A 24,365-nucleotide genomic window follows, 5' to 3' on the forward strand; every position below is an offset into this window, starting at 1 on the left:
AATATAACAATCACAAAGGTATCACAAATCCCAAAGATATCCCCTAATCTATTATAGGGGAACATTGAAAAGACTGAAAGCTGAAAAATGGGACGGACATCCATGTCCATGATCGGGGATGGGTTGAGAATCCTACCATCCTAAAGTCATTGATGAAACATTCAATAAAACAGGCTGTTGGCCGCCGGTCTTGGCCTGAATGTAGCCACAGATGGTTGGATGGTTCTCTGCTACAGCCTGCCACGTAGAGCAGAGAATGGCAATCTTTCTCCCCCATTTACGGCCCCGTTTCTAGCCCTGAGTGGGGTCGGTCTCCCCTTCATCCTCAGTGAAAAGGGTCGTGGTTTGCAGTTTATTGTTTATCATTGCAAAAATAATAAATAAAAAAACCAGCCTTCAAAGTTCATAAAATGCAGGGATATTGACTGCACACATGGATCCACTTATATGGCTCATCGAAAGGATGGCTTACCTACCGCTCCTCTCCCACCTCCTCCTCCCTCCTGTGGTCTCCCTCCCTCCCCTCTCTCTCCCACCTACTCCCCCGCCTCTCCCACCTAACCCTCCCTCCCGCCCTTGTTATCATCCCCACACAGCCAGGGACTTTGACTTTATTTTGGGATACTGCACTATGGTTGGAGCCACAAGGATAAACACAAATTATTTATTATTTAATTATATATATTAAAGTGAACCATTTTTATCTGGACTTTAATTATACATGCAATACCTGATAGTGAATGCAAATAGACCATGCATTGCAATAAACGCAATGTAGGACTCTGTAAATCATGACATTTGTTCCCTATAAATATATAAAGCCCCATCTTTACACGGCTAAACTGTCCTTAACGTAGACTTACACATGTACTCTAAATAAATTATAATCAGAGTCCTAATAACATTGAGCTTGTTGTTTTCCCTGCTGCTCATCCTGTCACTTTCCCCTTTAACGGGCCGATGATGACGTTATACTGCAGAGCCCTGAGCTGACGGCCACCTCGAAATCTCGCGAGATTATGGGAAACAATCCAGACGCCCTCTCAGCCACAGCCAGCACCACACCACCACCTCCACCTCCTCCTTCCCACGCCCCAGTGCGCTGCTGTGGGATAGTGGCACTATAAAGTATATCCACCTCTCGCTCGGGAGAAAAGATAAGGAGCACCAACAAGAGACACAGAGAGGGGGATGAAGATGGCGGACGCCAAGCAGAAGCGGAACGAACAGCTGAAGCGGTGGCTGGGCTCGGAGACGGACCTGGAGCCGCCCGTCATCAAGAAGAAGAAGACGAGGGTGAAGTTCGACGACGGCGCCGTGTTCCTGGCCGCCTGCTCCAGCGGCGACGCCGAGGAGGTGCTGCGGATGCTGGAGCGCGGCGCCGACATCAACTACGCCAACGTGGACGGTCTCACCGCGCTGCACCAGGTTGGTTTTTGGGGTGCTTTTCTCTTTTTAAAACGCGGAGGAACACTGGGAGCCGATCCGCCGTGGGACCACGCGGGGGAAGGAACGCAGCCCCCCGGGTGGATAGGGAGTGAGGCGGCGGGGTATAGGGAGCGAGGCGGCGGGGATAAGGAGCGAGGCGGCCCGCGAAGGCTCGCCTTGCTCCGCTCCCACAGCACCTGGGTGGATAGAGATTGAGGTTGCCGGGGATAGGGAGCGAGGCGGCCCGCTGAAGGCTCGCCTCCTCCCGCAACACCTGTCAAATGGAAGCCGTTCGGCTCCGGTTGTTTACCTACCGAGCCCGGCTCCCTTCCCCGCACACACCGCCTCTCTTTGGGGGTCTTTTGCGGGCTGTATGTCCTTATAACTGCCTACTGTGTATGTGATTAGTGTGGGTGGTGAAAACAAGACGTTAAATGTGTGTTGGCTTCTTTTTGTGACAACTTGTTTGCGTCAATAAAGGGAATATCTGATCCCGGATCCAGATCGGTGGGCGCCGTCTAATTGCTGTAAGACAGTTTTGTGAGATCGCGAATGTGCTTTGCATTTGGATATTCCGAGTTTTCCCCCACAAGCTTAGTTGTTTCAAAAGCATTGCATGATAAGGGTTTTAAAGACTCATGGTGGATGTGAGAAAGGTGATTGCGAATAAAATAGGGGAATGTTGTCATGGTTGTGGCCTGTGTGAGTGGGTCAGAAGTATGGAAGTGTGTCGTCGTTTTCACTCATTAGAAGGTTAGCCTATGCTAACGGGGCGAGTGGACCGCCGTCGTTCGGGAATCTAAAGTCCTGCGGTGACAGTTGGTTCTGAAGATAACTGTATATTGTGGTTAATTTGTATTTGTGTTGTTGCTGTCTGTTTCATAACCGCTTAACGTTAGCGGCGACGGGAGTAGCCGACGCTAGCGCCGAGCTAGCGGGCTAGCGCGGCGCTAGCTCTTGTGAGCTGTTGTGACGGGTGATTCATTCGACATCGGGCTCCGCGAGCTCGTTGTCAAGCGTTAACTTTTTCGTGCAAACTGTACTTCGCTAAAATCGTAACGTGGTCGGGTTGTCGACTGTGCGTGTGTGCTGGGTTGTAAATACGAGCAGCCATAGGCTAACGTGGGTGGTGAACTTTCGCCAGGTAATGCCCTTCAATAGCAAGCCTCTTTTTTTATATATATATTTTTATTTAAACGACATGGCAGCTAATGATGGTTGTTGTCCAGGAAACAATTAAATCGAGCGTTTGCATGCTGCTTAATTTTACTGATATGCAGCATTGTGATTGGATGCTGTTTTTTTTTATTGCAGGCTTGTCACTCAGCTTGTGTATTTGTTTTGAAATAAGTTGATGGGTTGTGAGTGTGTAGGCTTTGTTAATGTGTTTGTTCGTCATGCCATGGCATTCAGCAGACCGTTTTAAGTAGTAGTCTGCGAGTGGATCAGCACATCTCTGGTCTTTGTAACTACATATATTTACTTTGAATTGTCTTTGTGGATTGAGAAGTCTTCAATTCAACCAGCAGTACAGCTGTCATTGTGTAAGTGTGCGCTGTTGTGGTGTTGGTAGGACAACAAGTGATGGAATGATCAAACGATCAATTAGCCCAGAGTATAATGTTGTGGGCCTATAGCTCACATAGATGTTCAGTGAGGTCACCTGATTACTCATTGCCCACATGCTCAGTTTGAGTAAGCCCAGGCCCTGTTATGAACACCTTGCTGGAGGCCGTATTCGCCTGTTTTCACACATTTGCTCTGTCCACTCTTATCCAGCAAGCATTTTATTGGCTTGGGCTGTTTGACTTTGACACATACAAATTTAAATTGACTGCAGTGAAAATGGAACTAAGTGTTTTGGATAGTGTGTATTGTGTGTTTACCGCTGATATTTTCGAATGGGACATGAGAATGATGCAATCAGTTTCCCTGTGCCTATTGTTTATTATGGGTTGGTATCGTCTACTAATTTACTAAAAGCTGAAGTGGATTACATGTATCCTTATGGCAACATATCCTTCACCTGGGTATTCCAAATTCAAAGACTATTAAGAAAATAGTGGGAAGACAATCTGATTTATTTGAGATAAAGTCACCTCCCTCAAACTAATCTCAGATCCAGGAGTTTTGCAATGCTACAGCACAACTTCTGGACGGAGCAGGAAACCAAAACCTCCAAAAGGCGGAGTTAAAACCTTTTACCTGTTTCGTTGTGGAGATATTTTACAGACGAAAACTATTTAATTGATGCTTCAGAAGGGATTTAAGTGTTTACGCAGCGGACAGTCTGCACAGGGTTGATTTGAAACCTTTACACACACTTTTTAAAAAAGTTTACAATGCCAGCAGCAGTTTTGTTCGACAATTGCGCGCTTTCAGATCTCTGCCTTTAGCGGAAATACATTCAAACAGGCCTGTGCAGTGCGTAGCTAAAATTGAGGTCCTTCCAGGGACTATTTATTGGACCTGGGAAAATGTTATCATCCCGACTAACTTTAATCCTGATCCATTTGTAACCTATCAATTACTGACACTTGGTCTGTATTTTGTACATTGGTAGGATACCCTTTTTCCTTTCTGTGAAGGCTGGATTGCGTTACATCCATATGTACCACCTGAAATTGTAGGTCAATGGATATCTAGGAGGAACCCCCAAGTCCTTGTTAATTTTGGCACAACATGCCTTGTGCATGGCCTCATTTGGGGGAAATCTTGCCTTTTTTGGGACAAATGTTGAGTGTATGAAGAGGGGGAGGAACTTGCAGTGGCTGTGGAGACCTGACCATCTCTGGTGTGTGTGTGTGTGTGTGTGTGTGTGTGTGTCCAGCGCTTCACATTAACTCTTGTGAGCTTGTCTGGGTCAAGTGGACGATGGAGATGGATCTTCTTGTGCAAACGGATGAGTTAACTCCACAAGAATGAAATTACTCACAAGTGTCCGCTTCAATGTTGAAAATGCATTGACTCATGATAAAGATATTCAAGAATCATATTTCAAAAACACTGAATCTTAACGAATGATCCTCCGACATTTCATTAAATCTGCTTATATGCTTTACATGAATATTATTGGTTTTAAGAAACTATAGTGAAGAAAAATATATTGTGAATGAATGCACGCATACGACACCTAGGCAGGATTGAGATTTTACACCTGCCACAAGCCAATGGTGGTTAGATTTGAACATTTGGCAAGTAAAAAAAATCTGGTTACATAATTAAAAAAGCATGACGATAAAAGTTAATGCTTGGCTTGTAGAATTTTTTTCCCTTCAGGCAGGTATAAAGACACATTTCCAAAAGAGCCTGCACTTAGGCGTGTCTCTGAGCAAATACGATTTTATAATCTAATCAGTTAATCAGCATCTATCTGTCATTCTGAAAACATAGCTGCTTATCTGTATCAGGCTCCTGCTGCTAAAAGGAAAGATCACTCCATCTCTTTCGCAGCAAAATCAGGTCCAACGTCAGTGAGTGGTGCAGGTTTATAAATACCCCCAACACAAGTTCCCCTCGCTGGGCTTAGGAGTGGGTACTAAGTTTAGCGATGAGTCAGTCTGAAGCTCTGCTTTGAAGTGCAGGCCTGATTATAAGTATTACGTTTTTATGCCCGAGCTTGAGTCATGAACTATATTCCACACTACTTTATAGTTCTTGATGGCAGCCATTAGCCAGCCAGCCAACAGACCCCAGATCGGTAAATAGGTCATGCAATACTTTCTGTATACATAAGCACGCACACTTGTATATTGGTTGATCCCCAGCGTTCATTTGCAGAGCTGCAGTTTGTGCAGCAATGTGTTGCCGGTTTAACGCCGCAAGCTAAAATCTGCCCGCAACGTGTCCAAAAATAATGTTGTTATCCAGCGGGGCGGCACGGTGCACGGTGCACATGTCTGTTGAGGGGCTCCACATGCAAGCGGAGATCGGCCCCAGATTCCAGGGACCGGTGCGCTCCGCCACTCCAGTTTTCAGCGGGTAGCATTCCAAGGGCTGTCGTCCTAGCCTGCGCATTCCTTGCATGACATTCTGTGGAAACCATGGCGAACACTGCACCGGCGAGCACACAGAGCATTCCTCAGCTGTCACCAAACCCCAAGCCTCCCGGCTCTTCTCCCCCCCCAGTCCCGTCCTCATCTTCTGCCTGGGTTGGTGGTGTCCCTCCTGGCTGCCCTCTCTCTCTCTCTCGCGCCCTCATGGCAGGCCCCAGCTGACTGCTGCCCCCCCCCCCCCACCCCCCCCGGGGTCCCCCCATGTCTGTCGGGGCAGAGTGGGAGGGGCATAGGTCAGGCTATCTATCCGTTTTTTTCTTTCTGTTTTACCGTTGACCGGTAGCTGACCTTTGGTGTTTTACTGTTTACGGCCCTCGCCAATGCCCGAGGCAGAATTGAAGGCAGTCCCTTACAGCCTTACGATTGCGTCTGTCAGCGGTTGCTTGGCTGTTGAGTTGTCCGTCCCTGTTCACAAGTTGCCCAGCCTCCCGTTATGGCTATGAAATCCCCACAGACATTATCTTGTGCAGTCTCCATGGCAACCCCACACATCAGGTGGCTAGTCGCTTGAGTTGGTGGATTTGCATGGAGAGGAGTTATGTAACAGGGGGGGGGGAAGAGGGTGTTCAGCAGTTTCAAATGGAACATAATGCTTGAAATGGAACAGAAAAAACAATAACAAGAATAACATCGGCTTAGAATCTCGGTTTGTCAAGATCTGAAACAAATCCGTTGACACACTTGTTCATCGTGCTTCTAAGTGTGTTGACGTGTGTCTGGCAGACAATGTGTCTCAATACGCAGGGTCACAACTAAATGAACAGCGATGCAATCAAATGATGCGATTTACTGTGATTTAGCTGAGAAGGGGTATCGACGATTTGACGGTTATAAGTTGCATGCCAGAAGATGGATGTTGGTTCCACTCTGCATCACTTACAGTGCAAGGAAATGCTATTTGATTGTACTTGTATTAATTTGTAGCGAGCATGTTTACATAGAGGGCACATCTCAAACAAGCCATTATGTTGGTCCAGGGTTCCATGTTATGTGGGCCAGTCAAGCACTGTGTATTTGACCATAGCAAGACACACCTTGGTGGATTTGCATGAGCTTCATCTTAAGGCACAAGGTGAGCACGAGCGCATTTGAGAGTGAAACAAGAAATTAAGCTAAGGACAGATGTCTATCCCTATGCGTGACAGCCTTCAATGGGTGGATAACCCATTGTGTGTGTGTGTGTGTGTGTGTGTGTGTGTGTGTGTGTGTGTGTGTGTGTGTGTGTGTCCCTCGACTCCCCTTTTGGGTTATTAATAACCATGCCTCCGTGAACATATTAGCATAAGTGTTGCTTCCATGAAGCGCAGCCTTTTTATATTGGGTTTTGTCTTCATGAAGGTCAACACCACATACAAGGCAGGCTGATTAAAATGGACCGGTCATAAACCTCTTTATTATGATCACTTGCTGGGGTGTTTCAGCAGCAGTCTTCTTCGCTGTGATCAGTCCTCGACGCAAATCATTGTCTTTTCTCCCCGCCCTGTGGACATTTGACATCTGAAAACATTGGGGGGGGGGGGGGGGGGGAGAGACGGTTTTCAATTGACATTCTTTTGTTAATTTACCCACCGGCAACATATTTTCTTTGTTATGGCCATGCTTCATAAGAGCAGACATCCACCCATGCATATGGAACGACATAATGCAGAATACATTACAGACTATGAAAACGCTCAATAATTCATAGTCGGGCCCCCAGACTCTTTGTATGATTGTTCTTTTGTCTAGCCATCACCAAAGGTATTTGGTTTAGCTTTAAATCTAGATGTATTGGTTAGGACTACAAGGGAAGGTAAAGCCTATTGTATCCTGACTTGATTAAGCTAATGCATCTATATTGACCAGTTGGGGTTTATTATAAAAAAACGACACACAGAAGCAGACTTTGAAGTCGTTCTTCTTGCCTGCCCTTATTCAGTGCTTGCAGATTAACTCAGCATCCTTAATGGCTTTAAGCTATTACACCCTGACATAGTTATCCATACATGAAAACATCTTGCTGATTGAACTCGATTCAATGCTCTCTGGGTTTAATTTGCCCGATGGAACTGATTCCAGGTCTTAAACTTTCACTGATCGCGTTTCGATGTTTGATCTGGGCTGGTAAGGCAATAATTTATACCGCTCTGCATTTCTTCAAGCTGGTTCAGTTTTGTGGTTATAGATCACTTGTTCACACTGGGAATTATTGTATGATTAATATACCCAAAGTCAACTAATAATAAGTTGAAATCGCTTAAGATCCTAAGGCACTCATACCCTCCATTTTGACATATCTGATCTTCAAACCGTTTGTTTATCGTGCATCTCTGCAGACATGTCTCTGAGCATGTTTGACATGATGGTATCCTGATGTGATATCGTTTGTTTGTTTGACTGTACGTGTTGGGTGGAAACAGCTAGGGTGGCGAGTGAGCGATTTAATTTTAGAAACGGCCGTGTTTTCCATCCTACCTGTTTTCATAATTGGCAGTTCTATCCCCGTCGAGCAGGTCCACGTCGCCCCGAACCAACCCCGTAATCAACGCAGGAAGTGTTGGTGGTGCGCTCACTGTTGTCTGCCATCATGCCAAGTAATCTGTTGAGTGACATGCGTGCTCCCCCCCCCCCCCCCCCCCTCCAAGCAAACCGTCTCTCCCCAACCGCTCTGATGCAGTTTAAAAAGTTAGAGAAACATGGGGCACAAAAGAGGCAGTTGGCAGCTTCTTCCCTGGAACTGTTTTTTTTTGTGTTGGTTGTTCTTCCTACAATGTATGTGAATGAGCTTCTTAACGCACTTTATACATCTATAGATGTACAGTATATTTTATATAAAATCACACTTTCTTATTACGCTTAATTCGCCAAAGGTTGGATGTATACTTTATGGATCCTAAATGCAAAGTTTTCCAGATGCATACCAATTCAAGTGACTAATGGAAAGCGGAACTAACTAATGGAAAAATAATTAAAAGTCCTACGATTTCCCTTTTTTTAATTATAAGGATTCCCCACGTCCTCTTCAGTTCACAGGGTCTGAACCCTACAAAGGAAAGGAAAGGGGCTAACGCTCCATAAAGGAAGCGTATCGCCCTGCTGGAGTCTGGGGGGTTTGTGAGAAGGATGAGGCCCTGAGCTATGTGAGCGTCTGTGCAGGTTGGAACTGGCTCACCCGGGGTCGTACGAGACGGCATTCCTCACAGATACTGCCACGTATATAGGCTGCTTCCCCTTACCTGGCAGCTGGACTTGACCTTGCCCAGTACCCCATTCACCACCATCACCAACACCACAACCACCCACCCTTGTATCTAGTAAATACCACAGTAGGCTGGTCTTTTTCAGAATAAGATTAATTTTCCCCTGGACCTATGTGCTGTTCAGATGGAGGAGAAAGGGGAAAAACAAGGGTTCTTATATAGTTTATTGATACTAAGAGAAGTTCAGGACGGTCGCAATCGATTTCCGTCCTCACTCAGGCGAAAACGAAGGGTTAAGTTTCACGCTGAGCGTTTTGCACACGCACGTGAAGTCCATCCGTCTCCGTCCGATCCCGCGTCACACTGAACCCCCTCGGGTTAACGAGACCCGGCCTCTAACGATTAAAACCCTGTCGTCACGTCTGTTGTGAAACGAGCTGAGGTGACTCGTCGAGAAGACATTCGACCGCCCCGCTCGCTCGTACGCCCAACAAGGCCCGCATTAAAACCCTCGCTCCAAGAGGCCTCCAGCGATGACCTCAGCTGTTTGTCTACAACGCTGTGGTAGTGCAGCGTCTCCGTCCTCTACTTACGTACACACGCACTCCTGTGTTTGCGTTTGTTTGTGTGTGTGTGGGTGTGTGTGTGTGTGTGGGTGTGTGCGCGCGCCATCCCCACCATTGTGCGCTTGGCGGCAGTCTCCTGCCTCACGCAGGGCGGTGTTTACGAGGCCGCGTTTGAACTGAGACGAACACCTGGACCCGCGCCTGTGTGAATTCCTCATTGTCCCACGGCGAGGCAGAGTACAATTAGGACCCGCAGAGCGAGAGACACAGAGAATACCTTCTCCGTTTTAGTTGTGCGTCCGACATTCTTCCTTCCGACGTAATCGCCGTGCAGTAGGGAACACACACAGGGTGGACAAACGCAGATAATGCCCGGCCTGGCATGACCATCGTTAAAGCTTGATGCTTGTTTTTCCATGAACATGATTTACTAAAGCTAAGGCGATCCTCTTCGCTCGAAACTGAGAACATTTGTGGTCAGTGTTGTTCTGCTTGTAGCGGTACGTTGCGGTCGACGTGTGCTGGGCACTGGGTCATTCTGTCTGGATTGTGATTACGATTGGTTCCTGTTTTTTAAAAAGTACTTTGTGTTCAATTGGAGAAGGTGTAGGTTGATGCCGTGGCGATGAATGCAGAAATTATTTTCAAAAACGGTTATTACTTCTTGTTATTGTTGAGGTTACTACATCTTGTTGTTGTTGAGATAATACAAATTGCGGAAAGAAGCAAATATACATTGAATGAGGCAAACGCAACAGCTGCCAAATGCAATCATCACAACAGCGTAATCTATGATGCTCGCATGATGGCTCAGTGAACCTTCTGAGGGCAAACATGTTTGTAGTCTGAACAATTGATTAATTACCCTTAAGCGTTCTGGCTTGTGTGTGTGTGTGTGTGTGTGTGTGTGTGTGTGAGTGGGCAGAAGACATGGGGTGTTGGGTGGGCGGGGTTTTGGCCGGAGGAACAGGAAGTAACTGTTTATTTTTCTCATTTCCTCTCTGAGGCTCCATCGATGAACGCTGCTCCATATAGCGCCTTTGCATTCTCACGCATATGCACCCTCTCACACGTCGACCAGAGCTTGACGCCATTTATCTATATCATCTAAATGTAAATATTGGGCCTAGTTCGCAGTACGCATCGCTCGCATTCTATCTTTCTTTAGACAACGTTAAATATAATTGATTTCAGTAGTAGTGATGTTGCCGTGCAGAAAGTTCAGACTGAAAATATCGTGACATTCTCTTGTCGGCTTGTTCTAAAAAGAGAGAAAAACAAAAAGTGGTACAACACATGTAATGCAGGGAACCTTTTTGAAAGGACAGTGTGTGTGTGTGTGTCAAGTAGCCTCTCGTCGATGACTGCCAACTGAGTCCTACTGTCCCCTTGTGTACAGTAGCCACTGCTTTAGCTTTGGATCATATGGGAATGGGAACAAAGCACGCCTCTGTGAGCTAGCTGACCTCTCTATCTCCTCTCTCCACTTTCCCCTTCTCTCTCTCTCTCTCCACAACCACAACTCTGGTCTCCATTGGGCCATTGTTTTGGCTTGGATTAATCTCAGAGCGAAGTGAAATGCACAGTTAGTTGCAGTCTCTCCCCCCCCCCCCCCCCCCCCTCCTCCTTCCTTCTAAATCTTGGCCCTATTTTTCCATGGGAATCCCACGGCCATATATGGTCGTCCTCGGTAGCAGGAGGTGTGTGTGTGTGTGGGGCTCGTGGGTTGGAGGACCCCAGCTGGCTGCCCCGAAGCGCTTCAACCATCCCACCCCCCCCACCCAACACCACCTTCCAGACCTCTCTAGAAGAACAGGAGCGCTTTGGACTTTCACACACAGACAGACACACGCACCAAGATTGAGCGTCTTGGGTTTCTTTAAACTGTTGCCTGTCTCTCCCCTCTCTCGCTTAATGCTTTCTCCTTTCTTCAACGGACACGACCACAATCTCTCTCGCTCTCCGTGTCGCCCCAGCCCATACAGGCGGTAAGAAGGAATTCCTTTTGTGGAAGTGGCTCAGGGCCTGTGGGCTGATGACGTCATCGGGAGGGAGGGAAAGGGGGCGGGGCTAGAGTCCCCCCCCCCTCTCCCCCCCCCCCCCCCCCTCAGAGGCTTGGAGCGTTGCTTATCTGAGAGTTTCTCTGCTGGTATGCTAGTCCTGTACCCCACTAGCTGCCGCTAGGGCTTGCAGTCTGGCTAGCCGGCTGCAGAGAGAGACGGACGGAGGGACGGGTAGGAGTCTGTAGGGCCAGGGGGGTGAGGGAAGGGGGAAGAGGGAGAAATAGAACGAGCATGCACACGAGAAAAATGTATATTTCATTCGGTGCATGCTTCTATCTAAAGCGTTTTACAATACAGTGAGTACATACATTCTTGGCTTGGGAGAGGAGAGAGGAAGACAAAGAGTGATGATAAAGGAAAAGAGGGGTGAGGGATAGGAGAGAGGGGGAGATCTAGTAGGGGGGCAAGAGAGAGAGATTGAGAGACGAAGGGGTTAGGCCAGCGCTGCAATCCAGTATAAGCCATACTGTTGCTTTATAAGGGCTGAGCGAAGTCTTTTCCTAGTAAGAAAACAAAAGTCTGCAATATTACCCCCACTCTCTCTCTCTCTCTCTCTCATCTTGGATTCCCCCATCCATTGTGATCCAGCAGGCTGCAGGACCTCAGGCAGGCCTGCAGGACTATTATTCACACGCCGTACATGTAATTGGGAGACAGCCCTGCCCGACGATGAATGTTCTTCCTCCCCTCTCGCAGAAACAAGCCTTACTGCCAAGGCCTCGCTGAGACGGACCAGGGCGTTCTGTGGAAAGAACACAACACTCATTGTGACATACGCCTGGCGATTATCTCCTTAACGAGGAAACAATGGCCGCCCTCCCTGCGCGACGATGGGAGGCCTCGTGTTTTCAATCCATCAAACGCGTCTGTGGGAAGGTTTGATCGTATCTTGAAGGGAGGGGCTTGAGCCGAGCCGCAAGCCCTGGGGGCTGGGGGGGTCGGCGGGCAGGGGGGTGTCTAGTAGTTAGGGGGTTTGACTGTTTGTTGGAGGTTCGGGGATACCTTTTGATCCCAATGTATGCAGTCTACCTGTAGGCAGTAAGAGGGTGAAGGTAAGTTTCAAACTGGAGGAACAAACTGAAGACTGTTTTCAGTTTGACAGCAGTGAGTGCTTTAGCTATCCCGAGGGCCAGCATTCATTGTATTCTGTTCACTATCAAATAAATTAACCATATAAATCAAAGCTTTAGTTGGTCTCGATTCATCTACCTGTAAGCTTGCTCTTGGAGCACCTTAACCTAACCATTACAACTCCTGGGTTAACCAATGTAATGCGATGCTCTTGTGGCTGCCATTGGAAAAATAAATAAACGGCAGTTGGGTTTGGGCCTATCCCAACTGCCGTTTTCAATCGTACTTCGACGGCGTAACCGTAGCCTCACCGCTAGGCTAGGCTAGGAGCTGGCTGTTATCTCGAGCAGTCAAAGGACTAGCGGAGCCAGTGGAGCCGATCTGTTGGCCTATCTTGGCCTGGTGTCCACGGGGGCCCAAAGGAAGTGAAGCAGGGGAGGGGTCCCTGAGTGTCTCTCTCTACTTGATGTGGAGTACTGCTAAATTAAGCTTGGATGACCACACACACACACTGTGTAGTAGCTTTGTGCTTTCAACAGGAAGGCTGATTTTCAAAGGCCAGGAACTTAAGTTCTGTGAACTTTTCCAAAAGGGGATGTACAGTATCACCCATCGCTCCTACGGTATTATTGTTTCGCTCTTCTACCAGTCGTAAAACGTTGATGTAAACGGCTATGTAAAGCGATCCGTGTCCCCCCCCCCCCCCCCCCCCACACACAACTTCAGAATTGCCCCAAAGTCTTCCACTGCTTTCCCCCAAAGCCATTTAGATTGATTGATTGCCCGTCCTGTTGTTACGGCTGGCTAAAAATAGCTCAAAATATGTTGCCTGTTTTTTTTTAAAAAGCTTCTGTGTGTAGGTGACGTGTGTGTGTGTGGGTGTTTGTGTGTCACAAAAGGGCAAACCAAAGTACCTCCTCCTCTCTAATGATTGACACCAGCATCATCTGTCAGTTTCCACGGAAGGAACCTTTTTGCTCCATCGTACCGTGACTCAGGTGAAGAGCATCCTGGTCATCACACCTCACCATTTCTCTATTATAATATTTGTTTTGTTTTTTCCAAGTCAAGGTTGGAAATACCTACCTCGAGATTCCCACCTGGTTGGTCTTGGGTCTCCAAACAGCCCCGGCTGGCGGTCCAGCCTTCAGAGCTAGTGCGATCTAAAATGAATCCTCCACTTATTTATTTACATTTCTTACACCGCCCTGACCCAGTGCGAACCCAGCTCCTCCGTCTTTTTATGTATACATACCTACGGGAAAGGGGGTTCTGTTACCAGGGCAACGGACACGGTCCATCCCCACCCTCCTGCCCCCCCCTTCATGAGCATGTATTTGTGTACGTTTTATTCATGCCACTGAGAAGGCCTCCACCTATCCCCCTCCCTCTGTGTGCTGGCCGGGGCAGCGAGAGTTAGTGATCCTCGGTGTTATCCTAAGGCTCGCCGTGGTGGTGGTGTCTGTGTCCGAGATGGACGCTGTCTTCTGCCCTGCCCGAGGGCCCGTAATAAGTTCCATACTCGTCCCGGGCCGGCCCAGCAGGGGTTCATTGAGTTAATCCATGAGGTGGTTATTGTAATCTTCTCCATGCGGAGCACGCGCGCAGTCGAGTGGGAATGTCCACGCCGTCGGTAGATCCACGATCCACGCCGGTGACGCTCGCTGCCTCATTCTTCATCTCGCACGCCCGACGTTGCCGTGGAAACACAACAGCAGTATAGGTCCGCAAAGGACACTCGACTGATCAAGGTCCTGGGTTTCCCGATGGCGTAGTGATTATTGTTTGTGACTGCCGTGAAAAATCGTCAGGTTGTGTGGCTAACCCCAACCTCAGTTGGTTTGGCCTTGGGCAAGATGTCCTTAAACCCCTACCTTCTCATCCTAATGACAGCTGAGTTCACAATGGGTTATTTTGGATTAAAGGGTGCCTTGAGTGACTCCTCCCAGGTAGGATGACAGGAGAATGTATGTGCCTTAAAAACCGCCGTTCGTGCTAACGATTGATGCTCCAGACCTGTAAATCCTAAACCATATTTTTGTTCGCCCCACGCGCTGATCCAATAGCTGAAATATTTGCGTTTGTTTGTGCTGCCCTCTGATTGGCTCCTCGGGACCCTGAACCCACCTCCCACCCTTTTTTATCAGCTCTGATCGCCTTGCCCCCCCCCCTCCGGTGAAGTATGGATGGCGTTCATCTGACTGTGTAAACATTCCAGAGATGTGTGATTGAGTGGACGACTTCTGAGAAGTTGAAAGCTAGATGGTAGGAGCATTTCTGTGTCTTGAAATGTGGTCCGTCACGTCCTAAGACTGGATTTTTAACAACCCTTTGCTGTCGTAATGCGGTTTTGCAACGCTGTTTGCGTGGGATTCCATTTTAAAACGGGAAAATTATGTTTGGCCGTTTTATTTTTATGTTTTCATTGTGTGCTCATGTTTTTATGGTGGTCAATATGTAGAGCAGCTGCTAGGGAAATACCGAAATCCGTCGGATACCGTGCTCACTTGCTCGTAATCGTAATAAACGACTCGGATAAAACCGCATCGGATCCCACTTTACGGCAACCTGCTGTCAGTGGAGTGTGTAGGAGGAGGAGGGGATTATATACGACGAAGATGAGGATGATCTAGCATAGCTTAAAGCTAGGGTCAGCCATTTGGAGGAACCAGCCAGAGTAGGTTAGACTTTGCAAGTATCCAGCTGAGAAACCCAACATATCCCTTCAGACCTCCAAAGCCACTCCCCAAAGCACGTGACTAGCTCGCTAGCTTTACCTATAGCTCCGCCTGGCCTTGTGGAAGACTCATGAGCAATTAGTGTGCAGGGCAGAGTTTGTTCAGGTAGGTAGGCAGACAGACGGGTTGGACGTCAAATATTTTCATAGGGGTTGAATTAAATGATTGGACGTGCTTATTAAATGTCTGCGACAGCCACAGACTCTGATTTCTTCTTTTTTTTTTTAAAGATTTTGTCATGGCGTTTGATTTATTGATTGACGTCAGGATGGGAAGAGAATTTCCCAAAATATTACAAAATAATGCTTCTAAAATGAATGGCCAATGTGGAAAGAGGAGCGGCGGCCGGTACGCAATGTACATTAGACCGCATTGATGAATCAAGTCGGACGTCCGCTTATCATTGATCAGGTTAGCCTTCAGTCCTGATGGCCACTTCCCAGAAGCCTCCCTTTCCCATTTGAGATTGGCTTTTTTGTAATTGGTTTATTTTTAGAAATCGTACCGTGGGCTTTGTCTACATAGAAATGGTTAGCAGGCAACATTACATACGAACGCCACATTCATTAAACGTCAGCGCCCGTCTGTGTGCGCACACTGCGAGGTCGGCACATTGCAGCCACACTTTTCCTGGCAGGATGGTGTAATGTAGTGTAGTGGGCGAGGATGCTCTACTTCAAGCTTATATGTGCCGGGGCGTGTCGCGTCCCTAATGTCCGTAGCTTTACCTGTAGGTATCCTAGAGCAAGGTGCAATGATCCCCTACCTGAATGACCAGTATCAGAACTCAGTCAGTGACTTTGTGTTGAAACAGAAAACCAAGATTGAAACAAAACGGGGAACCTTGTCTTCGTAGTGTAATGTTGTGTTGTTGAATCAGAGTTCCATGACGTTATAATTACTGTTGTTCCATTCATTGTTGTTGTTTCCGTGTTGCACGGTTTCCTGGAAAGCTTGACGATATTTAAAAGGTCGTTCTGTCAGGCTATTTAGATCTGTGTCTGTCTGTCAGTCAGTCAGTCAAGGCATCCACTCTTCTCCCTCTCCACCGCCAGCCCCACTGGCCAAACAGGTTTGAATGACAGTGTGTCTGTCTGCAGCACCGTGAGTCACGACATGTTTATTTGTTTGTTTCACTTTGTTTGAGTCCCCGGCCCTGAGCACTGTCCGTCCACCCTCCGGGCGGGGGGGGCTGGTGATGGTGTGTGAGGGAGCAGTCTGCCCCACAATGCAGCCCATTATAATCACCCTTTATTAGCCCGGGCCGGAGACCCACCCACTCACCCTCCCACTCGCTCTGTAGAGCCCTACTTCAACCACGGTGGCCATAGCGACACAATGTCATTTTAACCCGCAGGTCAGTATTCAGCGTTAACTTCAGGTCACAAAGGACGTGCCGTCCTCCGTCCAAACACACCATATGTGGTGCTTCACCGCTTCACAGCTTGGAAAAGAAGCGCAATAGCACTGAGTCGACCAATGGTCCTTGACCACCGACTGTTCATTCCCTCCACACGCATCCATAGAACAAAATGCTTGTTCTTACCATGTTAACTATCAACACCAGGATTATAACTCTTTCAGTCATTTTCCATCCACCACGGCAATCTATCACATTTCAGTTGGTAGTACATTTCATTTTATGATCCTAACACGTTGTGTTTTATGATTGGAGCTTACGTTGGACTCATGTTCATCTTGTACCTTGATTGGTGTCTTTTGCGTAACACACACGCACACGCACACACGAGGGAGATAAGCTTGCAGAGGCCCGTGCAGGCAGCCAAACCTCCCTGGCCTTGTACGGCAGTAGAAACGGACCAAATTTGGACAAGGATTCCAGCGAGATAGCGGTGTGCCCCGTACGCGAGGCCCCGGCGTGTGTGCATGCGCTTCTATTTTCCCTCGTCAACGCCGGCGTTGTCATAGCAACCCCCCAGGAGACGGTGGGGAGTCTCTGCAGGCGGCTGTGTTCAAAAGGGGAGGTGGGGCAGCACGTCAGAAAGGGGGAGCATAGACAATGTTACGGTTGATCTTATCTGAGACACTTACTACAATGTTGTCCTGTCTCCGTATCTCTCCGTTTATTTACATAGCCGCAAATGTTCCTCTGGTGTTTGGCTGGACCTCAGAAGAGCCCTTTTTTTAGTTTTGTGGAACTCCGGCTTTTGTTAAAGTCTTTCCAGAGCCCAAAAGGAGTGTTCCATCGTCATACCAGTGGGTCACACTCCCTAAACATCCCCGCGTCCGCGTATACTAAGCTTGTTGCAGTCAGAATCGAAGGCTGACCCGGTCCTTTGATCAAGCCTTGACATCTTTTTGTTTTTGCTTTTTTTTTTTCCCCTCTCATTTTCTCCGGCCTCAGGCCATGGCTCCTTTTTTAATTGCCCGTCACCTCATTATCTGGCTGCTCGCCTGCTCTCAGAAGACTTCTTCAGCCCAGGGGCACCTTGGCTGGCACGCCCTCACCTCAAACCCTCCTAATCCTGCCTCTGCTAGCTACAGCTAGCTGCACTCACTCAGCACTGACTCGTGTCCTTCAAGCTGCTATGCCTCGGATGGCCCTCACTCATTAGCTTATCACACGCTACCACAACTACGCTCTTTTGCTCACCGCCATGCTTCACGTGTAGATCAGCATCGCTTCTGTACCTATCCCGTTTCGCTTCGGGCCTTTTTAATAGCTTTCACTTGACGTCTGCTTGCTGTGTAATACCCCTACCCCTCATGCTAGTTAGTGTAGCATCATTATCTGCCCGACCACCAAACAAGTAGCCTCACGTCTCGATAAGCCTCCTATTCACGTTGTATCGTACGAGTTATGTTGTGGGACAAGGCATTGTGAGAAGCCGCTTTCGGGCGGGGGATTGCGTCGCGTTGAAGGGGCGGGACAAAGGTTGAACTTCTGTTAACTTTATGCATACGAGTTGAGTATGCGTTTGGCCATGCGATTGGATAGTAGACATTCGTAGCACTTCCATCCACATAGTGGTAAACTCCCACAAGCAGACGCTAGACAGGGTGCGTTGGTCAATCATGGGACCACGTGTTTGGTGTTTACGAGTTGGGGAATCCATACTATCAATATATTTATTTCCGGTGATTTAGTCGCGTTTGTTTGTGCCATTGTTTTCTTTGTAGTATGTTAAAGATGTGGTTGATCACAAGGGCTGTTTGTGTACCTCGAGGCAAAATGTGACACTTCCTTTTGGGTTCTCAGACCCTGGTGTTAATGGTATGGGCTGTTCTGTGTTGACCTTTCTTACTCGCGTATTACTGGAGCTCAGAGACTCGTGTTTTGTGCAGAGGGGAGGAGCAATGCACGTTAAAGATAATGTAAATCCTAATGGTTTTATCAACTGAGACCCAGGCCCCATCGCCAGTGGTGATGTAATGCTGCAAACGCAAACACATGTTGAATCTCTTTCCTCCAGTCTGACATGCATACAATAAAAACGTGTACATCATTATCACCGGAGCCAGCGAGTGCCTAACCGTTTTTAATTGCTCCCGTAAGGCCTAGCGTTCGGTCTGTCTGAGTCATTAACAACCTGATGTTTTAACGTGAGGGTCTTGAGGAGGTGGGTGATGTATTGAGATATATTTTGGGAGATAAACAGAGAGGCTCTCGCGCTAGCTTTCTGGTCGATACTTGGTCGGTATTCCAAACGCCCCCGCTATTTGTGGAGTTCTGCGGCATGCCAACATTTCCAAACGCATGTGGGGATCGCACGCAAACACTCGCACACTAACACACACCCACGCTAACACGCGCCAGAGGAAGGGCAGGTGGCGTGTGTTATGCGTTGAGTCGCAGAAGGAAACGAGGCTGTGCGTGTTTGTTGTAATTTGTCGGCCATATTTGCATACTTGTTTTGACTGTCTATCCCTGTTTTAGTAGTGTCGCTGTATGCTTAAAGATTCTGTTATCCGTTTTCATCAAATGTGTTATTTCATTTTCGTAAGACGCTGCACGTGTTGCATGTGCTCGGTCACACGTTTGTTTGTATCTTAAACAAACTCCCTTTGGAAGATAACACTATCTATTAATAGCAGCGCATCACAGTATTGGTAGCATATTGAAATAAGACCAGTGTACAGTAATGCATATTTAATCAGTTATATTTCAAAACGTATACATTTAGAAGCCGCTTCATCCAAAGCGAATCACAATAATTAGTTTTTCAGAACAGCAATACCGTAAGGATGTTCATAGAAACAAGTGCATATACTTAAATTACCATGTTCCCATTCCAGTATACAACGCAGATGGCTAGGATAAGATGCTACACAATGTGAAGTACTATTTTTTTAAGTGCGAGGACATACAACACACAATAAGTGCGTACATTAAGTGCCAGGACGTACAAACGTATAATTAGTACGTAAGAGGGGTGTTTTTCGCAGGAGAAGGGGCGGTAGGGGGGTAAGGAGGGAGGCTATGCAGAGCCAAGGTGAACCCCAAAGAAGGGAGTGTTGTTCAGAGTCGGGGTTGCTCTTCCCCGGTCTCACCCCTTCTCCTCTGCCCTGTGTGTCTAGGCATGCATCGACGACAACGTGGATATGGTGACCTTCCTGGTGGAGCACAACGCCAGCATCAACCAGCCCGACAACGAGGGCTGGATCCCCCTCCACGCCGCCGCCTCTTGCGGATACATGGACATAGCAGAGTGAGTGGTCCCCCCACCCCCCCCCCCCCCCCACCCGCACCTCAGTTACCGTGACAACGAAGCCGCACGTTTCGATTCTGATTGCTGTTTTTATTTTATTACAAATCCACTATCGGTCAACCTCTCATGGGTCACAGCATTGTTTTTTGGCGTGTCTAATTATTTAGACCCAAACTTTTTCACATGATGTACCGGTGAACAAAGAGCAGTGCAAATACGAAATTGAACGTTTTGATTAAAAAAAAACGAGTACAACACTCGACTCAAACATTGCTCATCTAAAACGCAACAACTCCTCCCTTGTGGTCAAACACTTGGCGGACCAGGAGTGTCTTGCGTGGCCGTGGGCCAGCTGACGTGAGAGGCCCATTAGTGACCTCTGTCTAACCCATGCTGGCTGCTGGACGGCTGGCTTCCCCCCTGACAACATCTCGTGATGGGCCACCGTGGAGCTAACTTGATTTAGACTGTTTTGGGACCTTTTTTACCTCAAAGGACATCAGTCAACCAGTTGAAGGTTGAATTATAAACCGGCGGTTAAGCGGTTGTTTGTGCCACTGCCAACAGTCTAGGTTTTGTGCTGTCCCTAGTAGAAATAAAAGTCCTTGAAAATCATGCTTGCATGTAGGCTATTCCTCTTGAGCCTTTTTTATCATGTTATGATCTACGGAATTGTCAATTTATGTGTGGCGAAAACGGGTTGTTATCTGTGTGCACTAGTATAACCATAACCAAATAGACCCACCACATTGTTTAGTGGCTGTGACCACTCTTTGTCTAAGCACGATGCCATCAAATATGTTCAGGCCTGCAGGCCTATCTCATAGCTGCAGCTAAATTCCAGTTTAAGTTCGAATTTCAATGTTCTCTTTCCCCGGTTCTTTCAAAAGGGACGGGGTTCATTGCAGCCAGAGCACACAGGTTGTTACAGGGAGGGTAGTTGTAATAGTTAGCTGTCATCAAACGCTGCTGTGAGTTGGAACCTGCTTTAATCTAACTTCGATGGCATTATGGGGATGTTCAGTGTAGGAGGACATTGAACGCTCTTATAGATTTCTACCTCCGCCCTATTCCTTGTCATTGATTACTACCGCCCTCTCAAACTACTACTACTACTACCACCCTAGTGGAATGGCTGCAATGTCCGCCTCGATTTCTCAGTCTTCTTCGGAACGCTGTCAGCCAAGGGCCAACGTCGAGGACAAGACTATTTTTGTTTTTCGCACAATGACTCAAAAGGTCAGTGTGCTCACGATGGATGAGCTAATGGGGGCGGTCATGACAGTCCAGCCATCTGAGGGTGGGTGACTGCACTCTTCCACTGGTGTGTCCAAGCCCCCCCCCCCCCCCCCCCCCAAAATCACTCACCGCCAGGCAGAAGGATACGCCACACTAACCAGGCCCTTCCTTTGTTTACGGTGTACCACTTGATCATTAGGCAGATGTTTTTCATCCGATGCGACTGCCATCATCACAGTGCTAGCTAGCTTCCCCTCGGTTGCCTCCAGGTTAGGCTGCAGGCACCAGGGGCTGGAACACGGCGCCCTAATCAGCTGGGAGTCCAAGCGAAGCCTGCGCCCCAGATTTGGTTTCAAGCGCTGCATCCACGATTAGAATTGAACTCCCACCACGGTGGTACTCCAACCAGACCACGAGCCCGCTGGATCCAGTGAAATAACCCGAGAATCGCCCTGGCGGAGGGTCTAATCAGGACGATGCAAAGCAGGGGAGCGTGGCCGCGGTCCGCCAGCCGATAACATGGAAGGGAAGTCCTCGGCGTACTTCTCATTTGAAGTGGTTTCCTGGCCTAATGAGAAGGGCCTGAACTCCTCTCTTTCTTTAGCTATGTCTCTCTCCCCCCCTCACTATCCCTCTCCTTCCGTCACTGTCTCTTGCTCTCTATCACTCTCTCTCTGTATCTCTCTTGCTCTCTATCACTCTCTCTCTCCCTCTCTGTATCACTCTCTCTGTCTCTTCCTCTCTGTCTCTCCCTCTCTATCACTCTCTCTGCCTCTTCCTCTCTATCACTCTCTCTCCCTCTCTCTATCACTCTCTCTGTCTCTTCCTTTTTGTCTCTCCCTTTCTATCACTCTCTCCCTCTCAATCACTCTCTCTGTCTCTTCCTCGCTGTCTCTTCCTCTCTATCACTCTCTCTCCCTCTCTCTATCACTCTCTCTGCCTCTTCCGCTCTGTCTCTTCCTCTCTATCACTCTCTCCCTCTCTATCACTCTCTCTCCCTCTCTCTATCACTCTCTCTGTCTCTTCCTTTTTGTCTCTCCCTTTCTATCACTCTCTCCCTCTCAATCACTCTCTCTGTCTCTTCCTTTTTGTCTCTCCCTTTCTATCACTCTCTCCCTCTCAATCACTCTCTCTCTCTTCCTCTCTATCACTCTCTCTCCCTCTCTCTATCACTCTCTCTGCCTCTTCCGCTCTGTCTCTTCCTCTCTATCACTCTCTTCCTCTCTCTATCACTCTCTCTGCCTCTTCCTCTCTGTCTCTTCCTCTCTATCACTCTCTCTGTCTCACCCTTGCTCTCTGACTCCCTCTCTTGCTCTCTATCACTCTCCCTCTCTGTCTCTGTCTGATTTTAATTGAAAGCAGGGAACGGCTAAATGCTGTGTGGCTTTTAAAGGCCTCTGATTCCATGAAAGGGCTGGGCGGCCAACTCAGAGTTTGGCCAGTGTGGCGATGATGTCAGATGTAGTTGTAATTGTTGTTGCTGTTTTCGCTGCATCCATGTTTCTTTCAAACAGCAGCGATCACGCTCCTGTCCCCTAGGTGCTGTATTCTGTACATCACACAGCCTGGGTGTTTAGCGTCGCTCTAAGTGTAGGAATGTGATTCTGCACCCTGCTGCCGTGTCATGCCAAACTGCTGCTAGTCGAACAGTTGACCCCCTTTGCAAGCTTAATATGAGAGTTGTATCCTATGTGACGTATAATTGCTTTAAGTGTTAGCCTGCCTGCAATGACTTAAGGCTTACGTCCAGACAAAAAAGCTCAGCTGTTATTATTAACCGATTCTCTGACTCTTGGAGGTATTTTGCGAACATTGTTTGCTTGGTAAAATGTAGTAGTGTGTGTGTGTTGTGTGTGTTGGTTATGCATTTTACAATTCACATCATGAGGATTTAAAGGTTGAAGCTATTGTAATAGCCAGGGCCACTTTCTGTTTAGTACTAATGTGGGTCATGTTTTGCTGCCCTATTGTAAACAAATTAACAGACTTTCACTTTCACTTTCTTCAGGGTTTCATAATCATTATCAGTCACACCAGCATAGACTTAACATATCTCTTAAAGAGAGCTACTAATATTAAGACTCCACTTAGCCCTAATTATACAGTGAAGGCACTCGTTTTTTTAAGGTTTTCTGTCTGATTCTTGTGAGCCATGCCTCCCAGACCCAGCTGGCCCACATTTTATTAATAGCTGCTGCAGAAATAACCTGCAGTAGGACATGGCACGGTTCAGACCTTTTTATTGATTTAAAAAAAAAAACTACAAAAACGACTCTCCAAAAGGGATGATGCCAATAACAAGACACTCCTCTAAAATGATATATTCTACACTTCTGGCTAAATGTAATAAACAACAACATTAATTTTCTTGAAGTCATGTAAATATATATGTATAGTGATTTATACGTGTTTATGTGTCTCTCTCAGGTATTTGATAAGTAAGGGGGCCGATGTGGGCGTGGTGAACAGCGAGGGGGAGACGCCCCTTGACATCGCCGAAGAAGAAGCAATGGAGGAACTCCTGCAGAATGAGATCAACCGCCAAGGTAAAGGAGCACACTGATGGGACATGCACTCATTCACTCACGCACTCTTTGGTGCGTCAATCAATTGCTGTCTGATATACCCACTCACTCTTTCACCGACATACCTAAAGCTCTGAGACCAGCAACCGAACGTGTCTTGGGAAACGTAAAATGTTACCACAGTTAGACAACATCTTTCAAATTTAATAATGACCTGTATTCTTTCTAAAAGCCTAAACCAGTGACCCTTAGTTGTGTACCTCAACTCGTCATTGCTTGATGCAAAGATGAGGTACTGTGGTCAAATCCTGTCATTTTTTAATTTTTTGTGGACAGACCTTTATGGTACATTCTAGGAAAAAACCGACAAAGTTGTTAGAACTGCCTTTTGATGAGGTCATGGTTGGAAACTCGTCCCCTGGGGCGATGTTGACTCGGCCTTGCCAATCGTAGGCCTATAAAACCTGGCGTACAGGCCTATAAAACCTACCGTCGCCATCCAGGTGGCTCCTTTAACCTGCTTGGGGTGATGGCATCACTGCTCACAGGCAGGGTAAATGTGGTCGCTCTCTGTTGGAGTAGTTGTATTCCATGCATCCACAGGCCATTAAAGGAGCAATCGGGGGGGCATCAAGGTATCATTTGGAGCACAGAGGGTTGCTACAAACCCAGCTTGTTCTAGTCTTTTTTGTCTTGGCATTGTGTAGCACCTTATCCTAGCTGACTTGGTTGTACACGGGTAATGGGTTAACCTAGCGATTGTTAGTGTTTCGCAGTTGGTTCTATGAACGTCCTTACTGTACCGACAACGAGATATTGGTGTTTCTCTTT

At 47.5% G+C, this 24,365-nt stretch overlaps 1 protein-coding gene across 2 annotated transcripts in view; it reads left to right on the forward strand.

Moving 5' to 3' along the window:
- Window positions 1-1,027: 1,027 nt before the first annotated feature.
- The window catches only part of ppp1r12a (protein phosphatase 1, regulatory subunit 12A), a 49,545-nt gene continuing 26,207 nt past the window's right edge, over window positions 1,028-24,365 (forward strand). For both annotated transcript variants that reach the window (XM_056578113.1, XM_056578112.1), the window contains exons 1-3: window positions 1,028-1,428; window positions 19,640-19,770; window positions 23,437-23,555. In XM_056578113.1, the coding sequence (XP_056434088.1) occupies window positions 1,192-1,428; window positions 19,640-19,770; window positions 23,437-23,555 (487 nt within the window). In that variant the 5' untranslated portion in view covers window positions 1,028-1,191. The remainder of the gene's footprint in view (window positions 1,429-19,639; window positions 19,771-23,436; window positions 23,556-24,365) is intronic.

Source organism: Gadus chalcogrammus, chromosome 19, assembly GCF_026213295.1.
Source record: "Gadus chalcogrammus isolate NIFS_2021 chromosome 19, NIFS_Gcha_1.0, whole genome shotgun sequence".
NCBI classification, from domain to species: Eukaryota; Metazoa; Chordata; class Actinopteri; order Gadiformes; family Gadidae; genus Gadus; species Gadus chalcogrammus.